This window comes from Rhinolophus sinicus, linkage group LG04 (genome assembly GCF_036562045.2).
Source record: "Rhinolophus sinicus isolate RSC01 linkage group LG04, ASM3656204v1, whole genome shotgun sequence".
Lineage (NCBI taxonomy): Eukaryota > Metazoa > Chordata > Mammalia > Chiroptera > Rhinolophidae > Rhinolophus > Rhinolophus sinicus.
This window is the reverse complement of record NC_133754.1, coordinates 41443646-41464126: the sequence shown is the minus strand read 5'-3', so window position 1 is coordinate 41464126 and position 20481 is coordinate 41443646. Positions and strand designations below refer to the sequence as shown.

Genomic DNA, 20481 nt, shown 5'->3' with positions numbered 1-20481 from the left:
GCCTGTGTGGACCCAAGACCCACGTGTGACCTTCTTGCCTTCTACTCCTAGGCCAGTGGTCGCTGTTCTCGTGATGTGGCAGTGACCACTGCCTTTGGAGATCTCTCTGTTTACAGCTCCATCCTGACTCAGGGTGGAAGGTACTGTTTTTGATAGAACCCAGCCAACTCATATCACATTGCACACACTCATGTAATCTGTGTGCAGCTGTCTGCAGATTCATTTGCTAGCTGCGCTTTAGGACTGGAATTAGTCATAGGTCTTAGTTAAAGTTTGTTATGGGTCAAGAGAGAAAAGCCAGCTGGCTATTTCTGGTTGGGTCTTTTTTGGTGTGTCTTTCCACTGCTCATCATATGACCGCGATCGCTGAGGAATCAGAAATGAGAACCTCTTTAGTGGGTGGCTTTGCCTAGAGACTTGATACCCCAACTGTGGTCTGCAGACCAGCCACACTACCATTGCCTACAGCATGGGAGAAATGTGGAGTCTCAGTCCCCGCCCCAGAATTTGTATTTTAACAAAATCTCCAGGTGATTCATATGCATGGACCTAGGCACGTCCTCCTATTGCGATGTGCTTGGTTGAAGCTGGGTTGGGTTGCTACGTCTTCTAGGTCCTGAGGGTGGGAAGAGGAGCATGTGGGGGATGTGTGCTCATAGTTCTAAGGCCTGGGCCTTCCACATGAGTGGCACATATCCCTTCTTCAGTGCAACATGGTCTCACCTAACTGCAAGGGATCTAGGAAACAGTCAAACCATGTGCCAGGAATAAGGGAGAAGGAAGAATCGGACTCACAAATGGGCCAAGGAATGGATTAAGTGAGCTAAGCTGTGGGTGTAGATCAGCAGTCAGTCTTATGCCTGCCTTTCCTTTCCCTACTCCTTTTCAGTTTATTTTTCTTAATCACTATATTAATTTAAGGATTAAAAATGTTACTCATTGCTGACTAGAGGAAAAGATACTAATTTTATTTCTAACAATGGATAACACCATTATTAATGGTTGGGTAACTGTCCACTCTTGAAGAGAAAATACCCAACATGCTTATCAAATACCCAACATCTGAGACCTACACAGGTGTGGATTTCACCCCAGTCTTGCTCCTTTCCTCCCTTCCTCCCTTCCCTTTTATGACGGAAAATGACAGGCATATGTGTATGTACATCCAGACGGTGCCAAAAAAATGTATACATATTAAGAAAAAAGAAACTATTAAAATTGTAGTACACAATATATACCAATAACAAAAGATGAATACAAGTCATGTGTGACTTCTGCAATTACAAGAGGTGCTCAAAGTGGTTACCATCAGCGTCCAGACACTTCTGATTATGGTGAACGTCTGCTTGAGCAACGTTGACCAAAGTGTCCACTTTTATACATTTTTTGGCACCCCCAGTATTATACATATGGTATAATGAACCCCTGATGACCCATCTGTGAGTGTCAACAGTTACCAACTCATGGCCAATCTTGCCTCAATTCTATTCCTACTCACCACCTATCCTGGATGTGAAGTGTCCAAGTCTGATGAGTGAAGAATAAATAATGTGATGGGCTCATGTCCCTCCACAATTCATGTTAAAACCCCAATGCCCAGCACTTCAGAATATGACTGTATTTGGAGATTGGGCCTTCAAAGATGTGGTTAAGTTAAAATGAGGCTGTTCACATGGGCCGTAATCCAATATGACTGGAGAGAAGATTCGGACACACAGACACCAGGGGTGTACACACACACAAGACAGGGAAGCATCTGCAAGCTAAGGAGAGAGGCCTCAGGAGAAACCAACCCTGCTGACACCTTGATCTTGGACTTCCGGCCTTCAAAACTAGGAGAAAATAAATTTGTTGTTTAAGCCACTCAGTCTGTGGTATTGTGTTGTGGCAGCCCTAACAAATGAATACAAATGGTATTTCATTGCTGTTTTTCTTTTCAATGGAGGGTAGCAAAATGCACTTTTTAAAAGTCACCATACACATTTGTTATTAATGTAATTTTCACAAGTATTTCTAAGAAATGGTTACTGTAGGAATATGTGCATATACACAGTTAAATTATCTGTTGTACCTCTCATTTAGTGTCACAATTTTTTAACCTTTATATTATAAAACAGGCAGAGAATATTATACAAAACAAAGGCATAGCTTAGAGAATTATTACAAGGTTAACACCCTTTTAACCAGCAGCCAGGTCATGAAATAAGATTTTGCCAGGAACCCCCTCCCCAAAAGTGTCCTGTCCCAATCACAAGTCCCTCCTTTCCCTCAAAAAGAACTGATAATCAACTTTAAACTTGTCATGGTCTGTATTTCTTTTAAATCTTCACTGGTATACCTGTAGTATATTTATTTTTTTTAGTTTTAATTAGTCTGTGCATATTCAGATGAACTCACACTCTGCTTTCTAAAATGCAGTATTATTTAATATAAACAATACCTTTTGGTAACCCAGGTCCTATGTTTGTCTTTTAAAACAGCTCTAAAATATTCTGTCATGTCAATATATTTTAGCCATTTATCGGTTTTATGGGGCATTTGCAGTTTGACTACTTTTTAAAGTCATATTTTGAATATAATCATCAAACTCTCTGGACTGATTCTTCAATTCTGAACCATATAATCATCTTGAAAATAACATATTCAGCACCATCTCTGCCCCAGGCACTGGGCTAGGCACTGGGGAGAGAAAGTAGTGTCTTTTTTCACAAGATTTAAAGCTTGATTCTGTGGAGTAGAGTTCTAAAAGTTAAATATCTGAGACAAAGGATACACACCAGCTTTGCACGTTTAATGAAATATTCCTGGATTTTAAAGCAAAATTGGATCAGTTTGAAATACGCTAATATTATAAATGTGTCTGTGCTAACTCCTAGCCTGGCCAATATTGAAATGAAAATCACCCAAAGAGAGACACACACACACACATACATACACACACACACACACATATGTATATGTGTGTGTGATATTTATATATATATATATATATATATATATATATATATATACATGTGTATATATATATAAATAAATCCTGGGGCTGGCATGATACTTTTAAGTTATTTAAATTCAGATTCCTAGCAAGGCTGATTGTTTCCCATACAAATCTATCAGGAGTGCTTGTTTAAAATGCAGATTCTTAGTCTCTAGCCTCAGATCAGCAGAATCAGAACCATAACGGTGGGGACTGGGTTTATTTTTAATGAACTTCTTATGTGATTTTCATTGCAGATTAAACTGTGAGAACTCCGCCATCCTAGAGCTAGAGCCTGTGGCCACAAGGCAAGAAGAGGAGGGAGGGAGCTTTTAAGACATTCCTAGTCTTTTCCTTCAGTGCTGGCAGAAGTGTTCATAGTGACAGTGATAGGCTGGTGGGCTCCGGGTCTAGGACTGGAGTTTTATATTACCTGAGGTGAGGACAGGGAGGCTGTGGGGGAAGGAAGCAGTCAGCAGGAGAGAAAGGTGAGTTGACTACAAGGACAGCAGAAGTTAAGGAGTTGGTATCCTGAGATGTGAGTGACTGTTCTTGAGCTCTCAGGAGAGCCCCCCTGCATTGACTTCTGGCCTTAACTACCTTGATCCAAACCTCACAGGCTCTGTCCTCCATTAGACTGCCCTCTCTTTAGACCCCAGCTGCAGGTTCGGGGTGTCCAGGCCACCTTCACTCAGAAGGCTACACATTTGGGGGTTCCCACGACCCCCTCAGATTCAATAATTCACTAGGACCACACACAGAACACAATTACAGTTTTAATTTAGCAAACAGATATACGCATAGATCAGAAACAAAAGGAGAGTTGCATATGGTGAGGTTTGGGAGGTTCTGTTTCAGAAACTTTCTTGTCTTATCCCCGGGGATTCAGGATATGTCACACTCCTGGAATATTAGTGTGTGACAGTACTCAGAATGTTGCCAACCAGGTAAACTTCTCCAAGTTTTGGTGTCCGGAGGTTCTATTGGGGATTCATTATGTAGCCATGATCGACTGACTCGGCCATGTGATTGATCTCGATCTCCAGCCCTGCCTCCATGGAATTCAGGCTGATTTCACATGGTTCAAAAACCCAGTCTTCTAATCGCGTGATTGGTCTTTCTGGTGTGGCCAGCCTCCATCCTGAGTCATCTGTTGGCATAAACTTTGTCGGGGACACTATGAGTCACCTCGTTAGCATAAACCATCGTGGCCCACACTCATTTGGGAAATTCCAAAGATTTAGGGGAACTGGGGCAAAGTCCAGGAACTAGGGACAAATACTCGCCAAAGTGGTTTTTTTTTACATCCCAGCTGCATTGAGGTATGGTTGACAGAATTGTAAGGTATTTGACATGTACGATCTGATGATTTGATACATGTATACATTGTGAAATGATTTTCCCCATCAGCTTAGCATATTCATCACCTCACTTATTTACCCTTTTCTTAGGGGTGAGAACATTAATTTCTACTCTCTTAGCAGATTTCAATTATGAAATAGGGTATTATCAACTGTAGTTACCCTGTTACACATTAAATCCTTAAATTTGATTCATCTTATAGCTGAAAGTATGAACCCTTTTACTAAATTCTCCCTATTTTCCCCATCTCCCCCATGTACTGGCAACCACTTTTTTGATCTTTCTGTGATTTTAACTTTTTTTTTTTTAAGATTCCACATATAAGTGATACTATGCAGTACTTGTCTGTCTTATTTCATTTCACATAGCATACTGCCTTCCAGGTTCATCCGTGTTGCTACAAATGACAGGATTTCCTTCTTTTTTAAGGTTGAATAATAATTGACTGTGTGTGTGTGTGTGTGTGTGTAGATAGATAGTTATATACATACATTTATATATACATGTCCATCTATCTATCTATCTATCTATCTATCTATCTATCTATCTATCATCTATCACATTTTCTTCATCCATTTATTTGTTGATGGACACATAGGTTGTTTCCTTACCTTGATTATTGTGAATAATGCTGCAGTGAACATGGGAATACAGTTATATCTTTGAGATAATGATTTTATTTCCTTTGGATATATGCTCAGAATTGGGATTGCTAGACCATACTGTAGTTCTAGTTTTAATTTCTTGAGGAACCGCCATACTGTTGTTTTGTAGTGGCTGTACCAGTTTACATATAAAATCAGCAAGACTGTAATTTGGTTTGTGTTGCACTCATACAAGATTGGAAGTGTTCCCTCCTCTTCTGTTTTTTGGGAGAGTTTGAGAAGGATTGGTATTCTTTGAATGTTTGGTAGAATTTATTGGTCAAGACTTCTAGTTCTAGACTTTTGTTTGCTGGAAGGTTTTTAATTTCTGATTTACGCTCTTTACTAGTAATCAGTCTGTTTATATTTTATATTTCTTTATGATCCAATCCTGGTAGGTTTATGTTTCTAGGAATTTATCCATTTCTTCTGGGTTGTCCAATTTGTTGGCATATAATTGTTCGTAGTGGTCTCTTATGGTCCTTTGTATCTGTGTGATATTGGTTGATATGTTTCCTTTTTAATTTATAATTTTGAGTCCTCTCTTTTTTCCCTTGGTAAATCCAGCTAAAGGTTTGTCTATTTTGCTTATGTTTTCAAAACACCAGCTTTTATTGATCATTTCTATTGACTTTTTAGTTTCTGTTTCATTTATTTGTGTTCTGATCTTTGTTATTGTCTTCCTTTTATTAACTTTGGGCTTAGTTTGTTCTTCTTCTAGTTTCTAGTTCCTGGAGGTGTAAAGTTAGATTGTTTGACATCTTTCTTTTTTCTTAATGTAAGTGTTTATCACTATGAACTCCCCTCTTTGAACTGCTTTTGCTGCATCCCATAAGTTTTGATATATTGTTCCAATTTTTATTTGTCTCAAGATATTTTTTTATTTCTTCTTTGACCCATTGGTTATTCAGGAGCATGTTGTTTAATCTTTACATATTTGTGAATTTTCCAGTTTACTTTTTGTCATTGATGTCTAGTTTCATACCTTTGTGGTTGGTAAAGATGCTTGATATGATTTTAATCTTCTTAAATTTATTAAGACTTGTTTTTTGGCCTAACATATAGTCCATCCTGGAGAATGTTCCTTGTGCACTTCAGAAGAATGTGTATCAGCTGCTGTTGGATGGACTGTTCTATATACAGTCATGTGTGGCATAACAATGTTTTAGTTAACGAAGGACTGCGTATGCGATGGTGGTTCCATAAAATTATAAGATTATAATATAGCCGGAAAATTCCTATCACATAGTGATGTCATAACGTTACAGTGCAATGCAATACCCACGTGTTTGTGGTGATGCTGATGTAGGCAAACCTACTGCACTGCCAGTCATACAAAAATATAGCACATGCAATTCTGTACAGTGCATAATACTTTATAATGATAACAGAAGCTATGTTACTGGCTTATGTATTTACTATACTTTTTATCATTATTTCAGTACATTATCATGTATGCTTTCTACTTATAAAAAAATGTTTGCTGTAAAACAGCATGCCATGTTAACGTTGGCAGGAGCCTTGTACCTTTCATATTTACTGTGTTTCTTGGTTGCATCAGTTTCTCTTGTGCTCAATTTAGTCTTGTGTTGTTTTGTTTATCATAACCCCTAAGTACAAAATTCATGGCCAATGCTGCCAGGAAGAGGGCCACATCAAGTAATTAAGTTGGAAACAAACTTAAAAATAATTAAAGACTGCCAAGGTAGAAAATCAGCGATAGTTAACTGCTCCAACAGTCAGGCCTGTCCCATTCTACCATAGGTACAATCTTGAGGAACAAGAACAAAATGATGGGAGTTGTTAAAGGACCTACTTCGTTGAAGGCAATGAGACTAAAAAATTTTGAGAAGGGCCTATATCGGATGTGGAGAAACTTCTAAAGACCTGAATTGAAGACCAGACAAGAAGTGTATTCCTCAGCACCATGATGATCATGGCTAGAGCAAAGAGTTTGCTTGCAATGTTGAAAGAAAAGGCTGGACCTGACTACAATGTTGAGTTTACTGTTAGCTTCAGGTGGTTCAAACAATTCAAGAATTGTTATTCATTACATAATATGAAAGTGAGTGGTGAGTTGGCAAGTGCTACAGTGAAGACAGCTGAAGAATTTTTGGAAACTCCAGGTAATCTGATTGTGGAGGAAAATTACTTGGCAGAGCAAATATTCAGTATGGATGAAACCTCTTTATTCTGGAAACACATGCCTGAAAGGACTTTCATCCATAAGGAGGCCAAGTCAATGCCAACCTTCAGGTCTTTTAAGGACAGGGTACAGTCTTGCTTGGGGGCAATGTTGCAGGCTACAAATGGAAACCTCTTGTGATCTGACACAGTGAGAATCCCAGGGTTGTCAAGCATATCAATAAGCACACACTGCCAGGGTACTACAGGAGCAATAAAACGTCATGGGTGACTCAGTTCCTCTTCCAAGATGCCCTCCTGAGTTCCTATGACAGTGAAATGGAGAAGTACTGTTGGAGAAAAACACACCTTTCAAGATTTTGCTTATTGATAATACTCCTGGACATCCTCCTTTTATTTCTTTCTCCAAACATCACCTCTTTGATCCATACAATGGATCAAGGAGTTATAGCAGCTTTTAAGGCCTGCTACGTGAGGAGAACTTTGCCCAGGCTATTACTGTGACTGAAGAAGACATTGAGAAGACACTGCAATTCTGGAAGGATTACAAAATCCATGACTGCATGAAGAACTTTGCTTGGACTTGGGATGTCACCAAAGAGTATATGAATGGCATCTGGAAGAAGACAGTCAAGTGGTTCGTCCTTGACTGCAAAGGATTTTCCAAGGATGAGGAGGGTGCAAAAATCAACAAGGCTGTGGTTGAGATGGCAAATAACTTTAACCTGGGTGTGGATGAGGGTGACCCTGAGGAGCTTCTCAAGGTGGTTCCGGAGTAATTGACTAATGAGGAATTGTTAGAACTGGAACAGGAACACGTAGCTGAAGAAGAGGCAAGAGAAAAAGAAATGATAGAAGAAAAAGAAGACCCCTCCCCCAAGAAAATTCATAGTGAATCGTTTAGTAGAAGCTTTTGCAGACTTCAACAAGCTCATTAAAATGTTCGAAACATGGACCTCCAATACTGAAAGGTTTTCATTAATAGAGATGTTCATCGTATATTATCTGCTTACAGGCAAATCTATGATGAAAAAAAGAAAGCAAACCGCCCTGTACATTTTTTTGAGAAGAGTGACACCTCCTCAAGAAGAGCCTCCGGCAGTTCCTTCAGGAAGTATTCCAGAAGCCATTTTTATTGTAGGACTGACAGCTCCATGCCTGTTAATTGCCCCTGAAGACCTTCCAGTGGGACCTAGACTAACGTGTGTGTGTCTTAGTTTTGAATAAAGTTTAAAATAAAATAAAAAAAAATTTTAATAGAAAAAACTTTATATCTTTATAAGATATAAAGACAAAATATTTTGTACAGCTGTGCAATATATTTCTGTTTTAAGTTGTGTTATTACAAAAAAAGTTGAAAACTTAAAACAAAATTAAAAAGTTTATAAAGTTAAAGAGCTTCAGTAACCTGTTCATTTATTTTTAAAGAAAGGAAACAAAAAAATACATTTAGTGTACCCTTAAGTGAACAGTGGTTATAAAGTCTACAGTAGTGTACAATAATGTCCTGGGCTTTCACATTCACTCACCAATCACTCATTGACTCACCCAGGGCAACTTCCAGTCCTGTAAGCTCCATTCATGGTAAGTGCCGTATACAGATGTACCATTAAAAAAACATCTTTTAGGGGCCGGCCTGGTGGCTCAGGTGCTTAGGCCTCCGTGCTCCTAACTCCGAAGGCTGCTGGTTTGATTTCCACATGGGCCAGTGGGCTCTCAACCACAAGGTTGCCGGTTCAACTCCTTGAGTCCCACAAGGGATGGTGGGCAGCGCCCCCTGCAACTAAGATTGAACACGGCACCTTGAGCTGAGCTGCTGCTGAGCTCCCGGCTGGCTCAGTTGGTTGGAGCGCGTCCTCTCAACCACAAGGTTGCTGGGTTTGACTCCCGCAAGGGATGGTGGGCTGCGCCCCCTGCAACTAGCAACTGGACCTGGAACTGAGCTGCGCTCTCCACAACTAAGATTGAAAGGACAGCAACTTGACTTGGAAAAAAGTCCTGGAAGTACACACTGTTCCTCAATAAAGTCCTCTTCCCCCTTCCCAATTAAAAAAAAAATCTTTAAAAAAAACAAACAAAAAAACAAAAAAAACATCTTTTATACCATATCTGGTATAAAATCTTTTATACCAGATTCTAAAAAAAATCTTTCAAAAATAATGCTTTTTATTATCATTATTATTATTATTTTATTTTTTTAAGGAAGGCACAGCTCACAGTGGCCCATGTGGGGATCGAATCGGCAACCTTGGTGCTACCAGCACCATGCTCTAACCAACTGAGCTAACCGGCTACCCCGTAAAATATCTTTTATACCATATTTTACCTTTTCTATGTTTAGATGCATAAATACTTAACCATTGTGTTACAATCGCCTACAGTATTTGCTATAGTAACATACTCTACAGGTTTGTAGCCTATGAGCAGTAGGTTATAACGTACACCATAGGTGTGTTGTAGGCTTACTATATAGGTTTGTGTATGTGTGCTCTGATGTTTGCACAATGACAAAATCACCTAATACATATTTCTCGTTGTTAAGCAATTCCCGTTGTTAAGCGTATTCCCGTTGTTAAGCAATGCATGACTGTCTGTCTGTTAGATTCATCTGGTCTATTGTGTAGTTTACGTCCACTGTTTCTTTATTGATTTTCTGTCTGGATGATCTATCCATTGTTGAAAGTGGGTTAGTGAACTTCCCTGCTATTATTATATTCCTGCCTATTTCTCCTTTCAGACTTCTTAATATTTGCTTTATATATTTAGGTGCTCCTATGTTGTGCGCATAAATGTATACAAATATATTCTCTTCATAAGTTGATCTGTTTATCATTATGTAATGACCTTTGTCTTTTACAGTCTTTGGCTTAAAGTCTGTTTAGTCTGATATAAATATAGCCACTCCTGCTTTCTTTGGGTTTCCAGTTGCATGGAATATCTTTTTCCATTCCTTCACTTTCAGTCTGTGTGTGTCCTTGAAGCTGAAGTGAGTCAGTTGTAGGCAGCATATATATATGGGGCTTGTTTTTTCTCCATTCAACCACTCTGTCTTTGGGTTGGAGAGAATATAGTCTATTTACACTTAAAGTAACTATAGTTATGGACTTATTGCAGTTTTGTTAATTATTTTCTGGTTGTAATTCTTTTGTTCCTTTCTTCCTCTCTTGCTCACTTCCTTTGTGATTTGACGCTTTTCTGTAGCAGTATGCTTTGATTTCTTTATCTTTTGTGTATCTACTATAGACTTGCTTTGTGGTTACCATGCAGCTTACATAAAATGTTCAAAACAGTTTATTTTAAGCTGATAACAACTTAACTTTGAACACATACAAAAGCTGTACATTTTTGTACTCCTTCACATTTCATGATTTTGATATTAACAATTGACTTATTTTACACTATGTACATTAACAAGTTTTAATACTCTACATTTTAATATAAATTTTAATACAATAACAATTTTAATACTTCTGTCTTAACCTTCGTACAAGAGTTATAAGTGATTTACCCACTAGCACTACAACATTATTCTGAATTTAACATTAGATTCTACCATATTTACCTTTTCCAGTGAGTTTTATAATTTCATATGTTTTCCTGTTACTAATTAGCATCTTTTATTTCACCTTTAAGAACCCTCTTCAGCATTTCTGGTAAGACTGGTTTAGTGATGATGAACTCCTTTAGCTTTTGTTTGTCTTGAAAACTCCTTCAATTGTGAAGGGCAGTTGCCTCATAGAATATTCTTGGTTGGCAGTTTTTGCTTTCAGCACTTTGAATATATCATGCTACTCCCTTCTCATCTGCAAAGTTGCTGCTGAAAAAAATCTGCTCATAGCCTTATGGTAGTTTCCTTGTATGTAAAAAGTTGCTTTTCTATTGTTTTTAAGATTCTCTCATTTTTATTTTTTTTGTATTTTACCTTTATATTTTATTTTGATACTTTATCTATTTCTGTGATATTTTTTCATGAATAGAATCATACTTTTAAACCAATAGCATAGAGTTTTTATTATTGTATTTAAAATGTTTTAAAATCTGGTTGTGTCTTTTGATGTAATTTCAACTTGACAGAAAAGTTGTGAATGGTGCACAGAACTCCAATATACCCTTCACCCAGATTCCCTAACGTTAGATTCTACTATATTGCCATTCTCTCTATTTATGCATATTATTCCTGTTTCATCTGAGGTGTTTGAAAGTTGATTGTAGACATGCTGCATCATTACCCCTTAACGTTTCACCGTACATGTATGTTTCCTGAAAATAAGGACCCTTTTTGGCATAATCACTGTATTCCCATCAAAATGCAGAAATGAACATTGATACATTTCTACCATTTAATCCTCGATTGCTTGACCGATTTCCCTATATTGCTTGTTTTAGGCCCAGGATCATGTCTTATATTTAGTGTTCATATCTCCTTAGTGCCCTTCAGTATGGACTAGCTCTGCAGTCTTTCATGTCCTTGATATTTTTGAAGAATATGTGGATCATTACTCTGGAAAACGTTCTTCAGTTTGGGTTTGTCTGATGTTTCCTCATAGCAGGAATACCAAGAAGTAAATGCTTAGTGCATCATATGCACCTGATACCACATGTCTCATTAATACTAGTGGTAACTTTTATCTCTTGGTTAAGGGGATGTCTGTTACGTTTGTTCATTCTAAAGTTAATTACTAAATTAAAAAATTTTTTTTTTGACTCTTTGAAGTTGATTATGACTCACTTTATCGCAGTACTTGCTTTATTCAGGTGGTCTGGAAGCTAACCTGCAACATCTCCAAGGTATGCCTGTATTTTATCAACCGAAGCCACCCCTGCTCCTCAGTTTAATAAGAATATAGTAATGCAGTTGATTTCTATTTATTACACATCTTACAAATCTGATGTACTAATTTATTGCCCTTAGTAATTTTGAGTCAGACTTTCTAATTTTGTAAAACTATCTGTATACAAATTTTATTACTTTCTTTATCTCAATTTTTTTTCCCCCTTTGATAGCTGTCCATCATTACTAGCATGTCAATGAGCCGTCCATTTCTGGTATCTTATTTTAATGGGAATGAATTTAATGTGCAAAATTGCTCATGGATATTGTTTTTTATATATTTAGTATATAAAATATATGTTACAGAGTTTTTTAATATATATATTACTCCCATGCTAATTTTAAGAAATTTAAGAATAGATTTGATCTAGAGTTGCTTCTTCAGTTTTTATTAAATAGGATTATAAGAAGCATTTTCTTAAAGGATGAATTGAGTTGCAATGCATTTTCTTGTTTTGACTTCCTAGAGTAAATTAGTAATAGGATGTTGAATTTTAAACTCTGATTTCTGGTTCACTTGGGCTTACTTTTATCGCAGAGTTAGGACCAACACAGGGAGGTGAGATTTGTATAACTAGTAGGAAGTAAGGCTGGGAGAGTGAATTATATCTAGTTTACTTGCATGAAGGAATGTGGTTAATTGAACTGGTCACACCTTTGTAAATGTTTCTGATTCAATTTTAACTGGTTTCATTGCCTCCCACAGGCCATCACCTTCAACGTGGCTTAAAAACTTGCGCTCTTTCCCTTTTACTTTCAGGATAAAATCCAAATTACTAATTTTGAATACAAGACCTTTGGTTGCCCTGTTACTACATCAAACCTCATGCAGTTGAACCTGCTATCTCAGGCAATTTGTCTTTGCATGTATAGTTTTGTTTTTCTGGAAAGCTCTTCCTCCCTTGTCTCGTCAGTGAATGCCAAAAAAGTTCTCTGGACTTTGCTCAAGCTTTGTCTCTTAATGGAAACCCTTCCTAACCACACCTCCCCCCCCACACACCGGGAGGCCCCCCCAGGCAGCTGCGCACATTTTCCTCTTTTCAGTGTACAAATGGATCCCAGACCTGGCTGATGACCAGAGCTGACTAGAGGAAGGGGGTTTAAAAGGCTACCACCAGTTGGATTCCAGTTTGGCTTACTCCAACTCAGTCATTTGAGATGGGGCTCTGGATACCTTTTGGTGTTTGTTTTAAGACTCCCAGGTTGAGGATGGGATTTTGATGTCTAGCCAGGGTTGGGACTATTGGTGTAAACACCCGATGAAGCATGCCAAAGCACACTGTACTTGAGCCTGCATCAGCTTCAGCTGCAACTTGGTAAGATACAGATTGCTGGGCTTTACTCTCAGAGTTTGTAATTTGTAGGTCTGGGTGGGGCCAGAAAATTTGCATTTCTAACAAGTTAGGGTATGCTGATGTTACTGGTCTGGGGACCAGACTTTGAGAACCTCTGTTGTACAGAAGATGGGTCATTGGCGAGCTGGGATATTGATCCTTTACCCCTACAGAAATCCGAAGAAAGCTGAGAAGCAGATCCTGTGCATAGCTCACAACCACATCATATTATAATTCTTTGTAACACAGATCCCTTGCTCACTGGACTGTGAGCTCCTGGAGGGCATCTGAACCAGTGAATAGTAATGGGTTTATACCATTATCCTTGCTTTGGTGGCTAAGGGACTGCTGCCAGTGTTTCGTGGCTACTTTCTGGGGCCAACGTTTGAAGTATAGTTTATAGCTTTTCCAGAAAGACAGACAAGAAGATTGAGGGCAGTGGTTCTGATTAAGGAGATTTTGCCACCCTGGCAAAATCCAGAGACATTTTTCATTGTCACAACTTGGGGTGGGGAGATGCTACTGGCATCTTGAGGATTGAGTGCAGGGATGCTGCTAACCATCCTGCAGTGCCCAGGGCAGCCCCCCAACAACAAAGAAGCATGTGGCCTGAAATGTCAGTAGTACTGAGCTTGAGAAATCCTGCCTTAGGGGAAGGGGTTCCAGTGAGGTAGGGTTGGTCTTACTGTGAGATTTGTCTGCCTGCTTCTCATTTGTCTCTCACCCCAGTCTTTGTTCTTGGACTCCCTGACCCCCCCTACCTGCTTCTGTCCCTCTCATCCCCACCCCGGCCCTGCCCTGATGGAGACCCCCGGCTGGGCCACAGGAGCCTCCAGTATCCAGGGCTGGCAAAATCTCCAGGGAGAACTAACCGAAGATTAATAATTTGCCACAGCTAGAAGGGCTTTAAGATACATTATTCTTGCAGTAATAAATGACTTATTTGAGGGGGGCTAGGGCGTTTGTTGAATGATTTACTGACCTCAACTGACCTGCATATTCCCTTTCTACAGGAGGTAGAGAGGTTTGTGTGAGTGCGTCTCAACCAGGGGAGAGTCATTCATTTATTTGGCAGAGTTTTGAGTGACTTGCTATGTTCCAGGCTCAGTGAATGAACACCGCAAAGACTGGGTCCCGCGCTCATGTAGTTCTTATCCTAGAGGGGAGATAGACAACATAAAGAAGGGGATTATTTTTTTCTCTCAACAAATAGATTGTAGTAAACGGGTAAAGAAAGGTAGAATAGTGAAATAAGGTAGAGAGTCAGGGTGTGGCTTTTTTTTTTTTTTTTAGGTAAGGCAAGTCCAGGCTTTGCTATGGACATGACAGTTCAGTTAAGACCTGGAGGGGAGAGATGGTGAAGTCATGGGAGGAAGCAGGGAAGAGTATTTGCTCCCAGCAAAGGGATTAGAAAACAGGAACTTAGAACCACAGTCAGCCATCGTGGCTGGAACACTGAGCGAGAGGGATGGGGCTGGTGAGCTAGGAGGGACCTGTTTACACATGACACTCCTGCAGGAGCTTAGGTGTCATTCTGCTGCCAGATGACAGCATGGTCTTGCATTTTTAAAGAAGTCATTCTGGCTTTTGTGTACAAAGATTGTAGGGAAACCAAGAGTGAAAGCAGGCGGGCTTTCAGTTAGCAGGCTGTGGGAGCACCGAGAACCCATGGCCGCTTGGGCCTTGGTGGGGGGAAGTAGGTGCAGGGAAGTGGATGGGGTCAGGCTGCACTTTGGAGGTAGCAGCTGAGGGGGCAAGGGGAAGTGAGGCATTAAGGGTGACAGCCAGGTTTCTGGTTTGAGTGCTGGGCTCTATGGGGTTGCCCGTTTACTAAGATGGGAAAGAACAGTTTGGGCAGGGAAAATCAGGAGTTCCATCCTAGACCTTAGGGCCTGTTAGACATCTGTGAGATGACAGGTAAGCACTTAGCTACTGGAGTCTGGAGTTTGGAGGAGAAGCTTGGCTCTTGACATTTAGATGGTATCTGAAGGTGGGGAGGGGATGGAGAGTGTCCCCTAGGGCAGTGCGAGGCTCTACTCGGTCAGCTCAGAGGCCAGACTGGCTGAGTAAATGTGAGCATGGCAGGTGGAAGGTCACAGCCATTAGCAGGCATCGTGGAGGTCTGAAAGCCCATGTTTGGTATGTGCAATAGAATAAAGAGGAAGGAACATTCCAGAAGAGATGAGAACAAAAAAGTGAGCAGCTGGAGTTTGGGGTGCCCTTTGTATGGGGTGTAGAAATCATTCATAGTGATGCTGGGAGTTAGGGGTAAGGGGGAAGCTTGATCCAGCAGCTAGAGTTGCTGAACAATGAATGATAGGCAGTGGCAGGGAATTTTCTAGACGCAGCAATGAGTAGCTAGCTGCCAGGGCCTTTGGAGGTACAGAGATGTTTACTGCTAGGAGGGGCATCGGGCTAGAAAATGGAATTGGGGAAACTGGAGGGCCACCTTGAGGCTGCAGGGAAGCCATGTCTCCAGAGTCCAGCTGTGTCTCCGGGGGCCAACTAGGCCCCTGCTAAGAACAAGGGGCTGAGAGCTTAAGGGTGTTTGCTGATAATAGGGGAGTTTCAGGGAATTCCATGAGAGGCCTGGGAGGCAGGGTCAGACTGGGTGATGGAGGTGAACCAGGGGGGCTAGTTAGCTCGTCTAGTGCAGGTGATTGGGTTGTGATTTACAGAGGAGCCGTCAGTGTTGTCCTCAGTGGGTGGTCTAATCCTGGAGCTTAATGGCGAATGTTCTCTTGGGCCACAGCATGTGGCAGCTTGTGGCTGAAGCTTGGAGGTGGGGTCTAAGGAACCAAACCCTTCAAGGGTCTCCATTATTGGAAAGCTGTACCCACTGGTGTTAAGAAAGTATAACAGTGAAGCCATAGTTTGTCTGCCTCCGCCCCCCCAGGGATCCCTGAAGGGAGAAGAGGTTGGAGGAACACCCTTAGGAAGTATAGAAGTGTTTGCCAAAGCAGCTCCCTGCAAGCATGGCATTTCCTTGCCAGTGTTTCCATTTATTCAGTGTTGATTTATTTCAATTCCACAATTTACTGAAGCTTTCAGGAAGATATGCCAAGTGTTTCTGTGGCTTTGTGTATTACCGGGACACTAGGGAACACGCCTTGGGGCATGGGCTCCCTCAGTCAAGCGCACTGCTCTGTTGGGGGTACTTAGCCTCTTCAGCACTGGGAACTATGTGTATTATTTTAGTTATTCTACCTTTCACTTCCTTCTTATTGTATGGGAAACAGGAAGTGATGCAGGAGTGACAGCCAAGTGTGAGCTATGCGGGGAGGAAACCCTCAACAGAAGCCTCATTGTAGCCCCAAATGCCAATTTATCATGAAGGGTCATTTCCATATGGCTGAAATAGTCACTGAGCTTCACTGTCCCAGGAACTGTGCTGGGAATGGAGTACGCAAAAATGGCCAAGAGATCATCCTGCCCTGTAAGGACCCCCTCGTCTGTTATGGAGTTTATGGTGCTAAGGGCAGTGTACACACAGCGGAGCCATTAGTGTGTCAGGAAATCAATGTAGTGGATTTCAACAGGTGTTTCTTTATTAAAATTAAAAAATTGTGGTATGGGCATGTAAAGTACAGCATAAGGAATGTAGTCAGTAACATTATAATCATCATGTATGGTGTCAAATGGGTGATCACTTATTGGGGTGGTCACTTCATAAGGTATATAAATGCCTAATCACTATATTGTACACCTGAAAGTAATATAATATTTTATATCAACTGTAACTGAAAAATAAATTAAAAAACAAAAAAAACCCCCAAATTGTGATGAAATACGGATAAATAAAATTTACCATGTTTTAAAAAAATTGAGGTATGATTGACATATTAATTTCAGATCTGTAATAATGATTCAATATGTATATATATATTGTGAAGTAATCACCACAGTAAGTCTAGTTAACATTCGTCACCCTACATAGTTACAAAAATTTTTGTTGTTGTGGTAAGAACTTTTAAAATTTACTCAGCACTTTTCAAATATGCAACACAGTATTATTAACTATGGTCACCATACAGTGCATTACATTACATCCCCATGACTTATTTATTTTATAATTGGAGGTTTGTACCTTTTGACCTCCTTTACCCATTTCATCCACCCCCCCATCTCTGCCAACCACCAATCTGTTCTCTGTGAGCTTTTTTTTCCTTTTTGAAGATTCCACATATAAGTAAGATCATAACAGTATTTGTCTTTGTCTGACTTACTTCGCTTAGCATAATGCCCTCAAGTTCCACATATGTTGTCGCAAATGGCAAGATTTCCTTTTTTATGGCTGAATAATATTCCATTGTGTATATATATCAATACAAAAATTTACCATCTCAGTCCTTTTTAAGGGTATTATTCTGTGGCTGTCCCTTTGTGACTGGCTTATTTCACATAGTATAATATCCTCAGGATTCATCCATGTTGTAGCATGTGTCAGAATTTCCTTCCTTTTTAAGGCCGAATAATGTTTCAGTGTATGTATATATACCACACTTGGTTTATTCATTACTCCGTTGATGGACACTTGGGTTGCTTCCACCTTTTGGCTGTTGTGACTAACATATGATCATGGGCATACAATGACTGGCACTTCTTTTTAATGAAGTAGGTAGAAATTATCAGACTAGTGTGGGGAAATGTGGACATAGTGTAGGCAGGCTTTCTGGGTGTTAAAGGGCACTTAGTAATCTGGATTTTTATGGGAAATGTCACTTTTTTAGATGTCAGTTTTCAAAATAATAATGTATACCACATCAAACATCTTTGTTGCTGAGATCTTATATGTGGGCCTCAGTGGGTGACGACAGGCAGGAGAGATTATGTGTAAGGATTTCTGATAAATGCCACATAAGTTGCCATGGATCCAAGGAAGGAGAGGTTTGCTGGAGAAAGAGGTCAGAGAGGGCCCTTTGAAAGAGCTAGAATTTGAAGCAGGGATCAATTAAATCAGATTTTAAAAAAAGGGATGTAGAAACTCGCATTTGTTGCAGGTGGGAACGCAAAATGGTACAGCGACTTTGGAAGGCGCTTTGGGAGGCTCGCAAAATTAAACGTTCTCTTACCATATGATTCAGCAGTCACGCTCCTTGGCATTTAGCCAAAGGAGTTGAAAACTTATGTCCACACAAAAACCTGTACTTGGATGTTTATAGAAGCTTTATTTATAATTGCCAAAACTTGGAAGCAACCATGATGTCCTTAAGTTGGTGAATGGATAACTAAACTGTGGTCCATTCAGACAATGGACTATTATTCAACACAAAAGAAATAAGCTACCAAGCTATGAAAAGACATGAGGGAACCTTAAGTGCATATTATTAAGCGAAAGAAGCCAGTATGAAAAGGCTAGATACTGTGCAATTTCAACTGTATGACGATTCTGGAAAAGGCAAAACCACGGAGACAGTAAAAAGTTAAGGGGTTTAGGGGCAGGGAGAGATGAACAGGTGGAGCTCAGAGGATTTTTAGGGGGAAACTATTCTGTATGATACAGTAATGCTGGATACATGTTAACTTATACATGAATCAAAACCCATAGGTTGTTCAACACAATGAGTGAACCTTAGTGTAAACTATGAACTTTGGGTGATAATGACATGTCAACATAGGTTCATTGACTGTAACAGATGTACCACTCTGGGGGGATTTTGATAATGGCTGAGGTTGTGTGACAGTGTGGGGCAGGGGTGATTGCGAACTCTGTACTTTCTGCTCAGTTTTGCTGTGAACCTGAAACTTTGTAAACAATAAAGTCTATTAAAACTTTTTTTAAATGATGAAGGCCTATCAGGTCGGAGGAATGGAGGTAGCAGTGTCAGTGTGTGTTCAGGGCTTAAGTGGGCAACCGTCTGGTTGTGAGAAAGGGTTCCTGTTGGGACAGTGGGATATGTGACTGGAAAAGCTACTGCAAATATGCAGACATGACGGTGGTGCGTGTACCAAGGTATGGCTTTGCAGGCTTCATGAGATGACATATCTCCTAAATTAACCTAACTTCCCAGATGTTTATGTCCCATGGACTGATAAACTTTAAACATCATGATAACTGACTAAATTATATCAGTTCTTTAGCCTTGAGTAGGTATCCTTTTAATTAAGACAATATGAATTACATATTCACATGCATGTGATTAAAACTTCTGGAGCAATTCTTTGACCCAAGTAAAGTACTTTCTGTGCTTTGTGGTTCCCTAATTCCAGTGAATGACATCAAAGGCTTGCTTTGTTAGGCAGTCATATTCCTTACTCAGGAGGGGTATCTGGAGCTTGGAAGCAAGAGCTATCAGGTATGATTAAACAATGTTTAAATAAAAAAAATTATTACAGTAAAAGACACATTGCCAATTATCCCCCTAAAAATACCCCTCTCCCACTTCAAACACAGTTACCCCATCATTCTCGCCACTTTCTGAAGCAGTTTGGAAGTCCTCTTTCGTGAGTGTCTTTAGTTATGTTGTTGTGGCTGCCTCAATGTCCTGAATCGTTTTTACTTTGGAGAAGAGCCAGAAGTCACATGGTGCCAGATCCAGTGCATAAGATGGATGATGACACACTATAATGTTTTTATTGGACAGAAATTGCCATATATCAAAAGTGATGTGTGACACAGAACATTGTCATGATGAGGGGGTGATTTAGGGCATGCTTTAAAACACACCTTCTCTCAATCATAACTCACACCCGACTGACTGCACTGAACAAGTTGAAACTTGTCACACACTGTTACTAAGGTTCAACGGGCCACTTCCCATATTGAAGATCCCTGCCTTTCCATTGGATGACGCTTGGCAGCAGCCTTCACCGTATTTGTTGATCACAATGGAAAGGCTCCATGTCACACATTGCTTCTGGCATACAGCAATTTCTGTCAAACAAAAACTACGGTGTGTCCTCATCCACCTTATTCACCGGATCTGACACCATGCAACTTCCCCAAAGTCAAAATGACCATGAAAGGTAAACATTTTGAGTCAGGACATTGAGGGAGTCACGGCAGTGCAAGTAAAGACGTTCACGAAAGAGGACTTCCAGACCTGCTTCAGAAAGTGGCAAGCATGATGGGATAAGTGTGTTTGAAGCGAGGGGGAGTATTTTGAAGAGGATTAATGGTAATGTGTCATTTACTGTAATGCTTTTTTTTTTTTAAATTTTAGCATTCACCGTATTTTTGGATCACAT

The 20481-nt window shown here is 40.0% G+C and overlaps 1 protein-coding gene across 4 annotated transcripts in view; it reads left to right on the top strand.

Annotated features, from left to right (window-relative positions):
* Nucleotides 1-20481, top strand: part of ABCC4 (ATP binding cassette subfamily C member 4 (PEL blood group)) — a 245202-nt gene that overhangs the window by 19170 nt on the left and 205551 nt on the right. The window contains exon 1 of one of the 4 annotated variants that reach the window (XM_074329430.1): nt 13127-13275. The exons of the other annotated variants lie outside the window; for them this stretch is intronic. Within the exon in view, the coding sequence (XP_074185531.1) occupies nt 13226-13275 (50 nt within the window). The 5' untranslated portion in view covers nt 13127-13225. Of the gene's footprint in view, nt 1-13126; nt 13276-20481 lie in introns of those variants that run through there. 4 annotated transcript variants of the gene reach the window in all.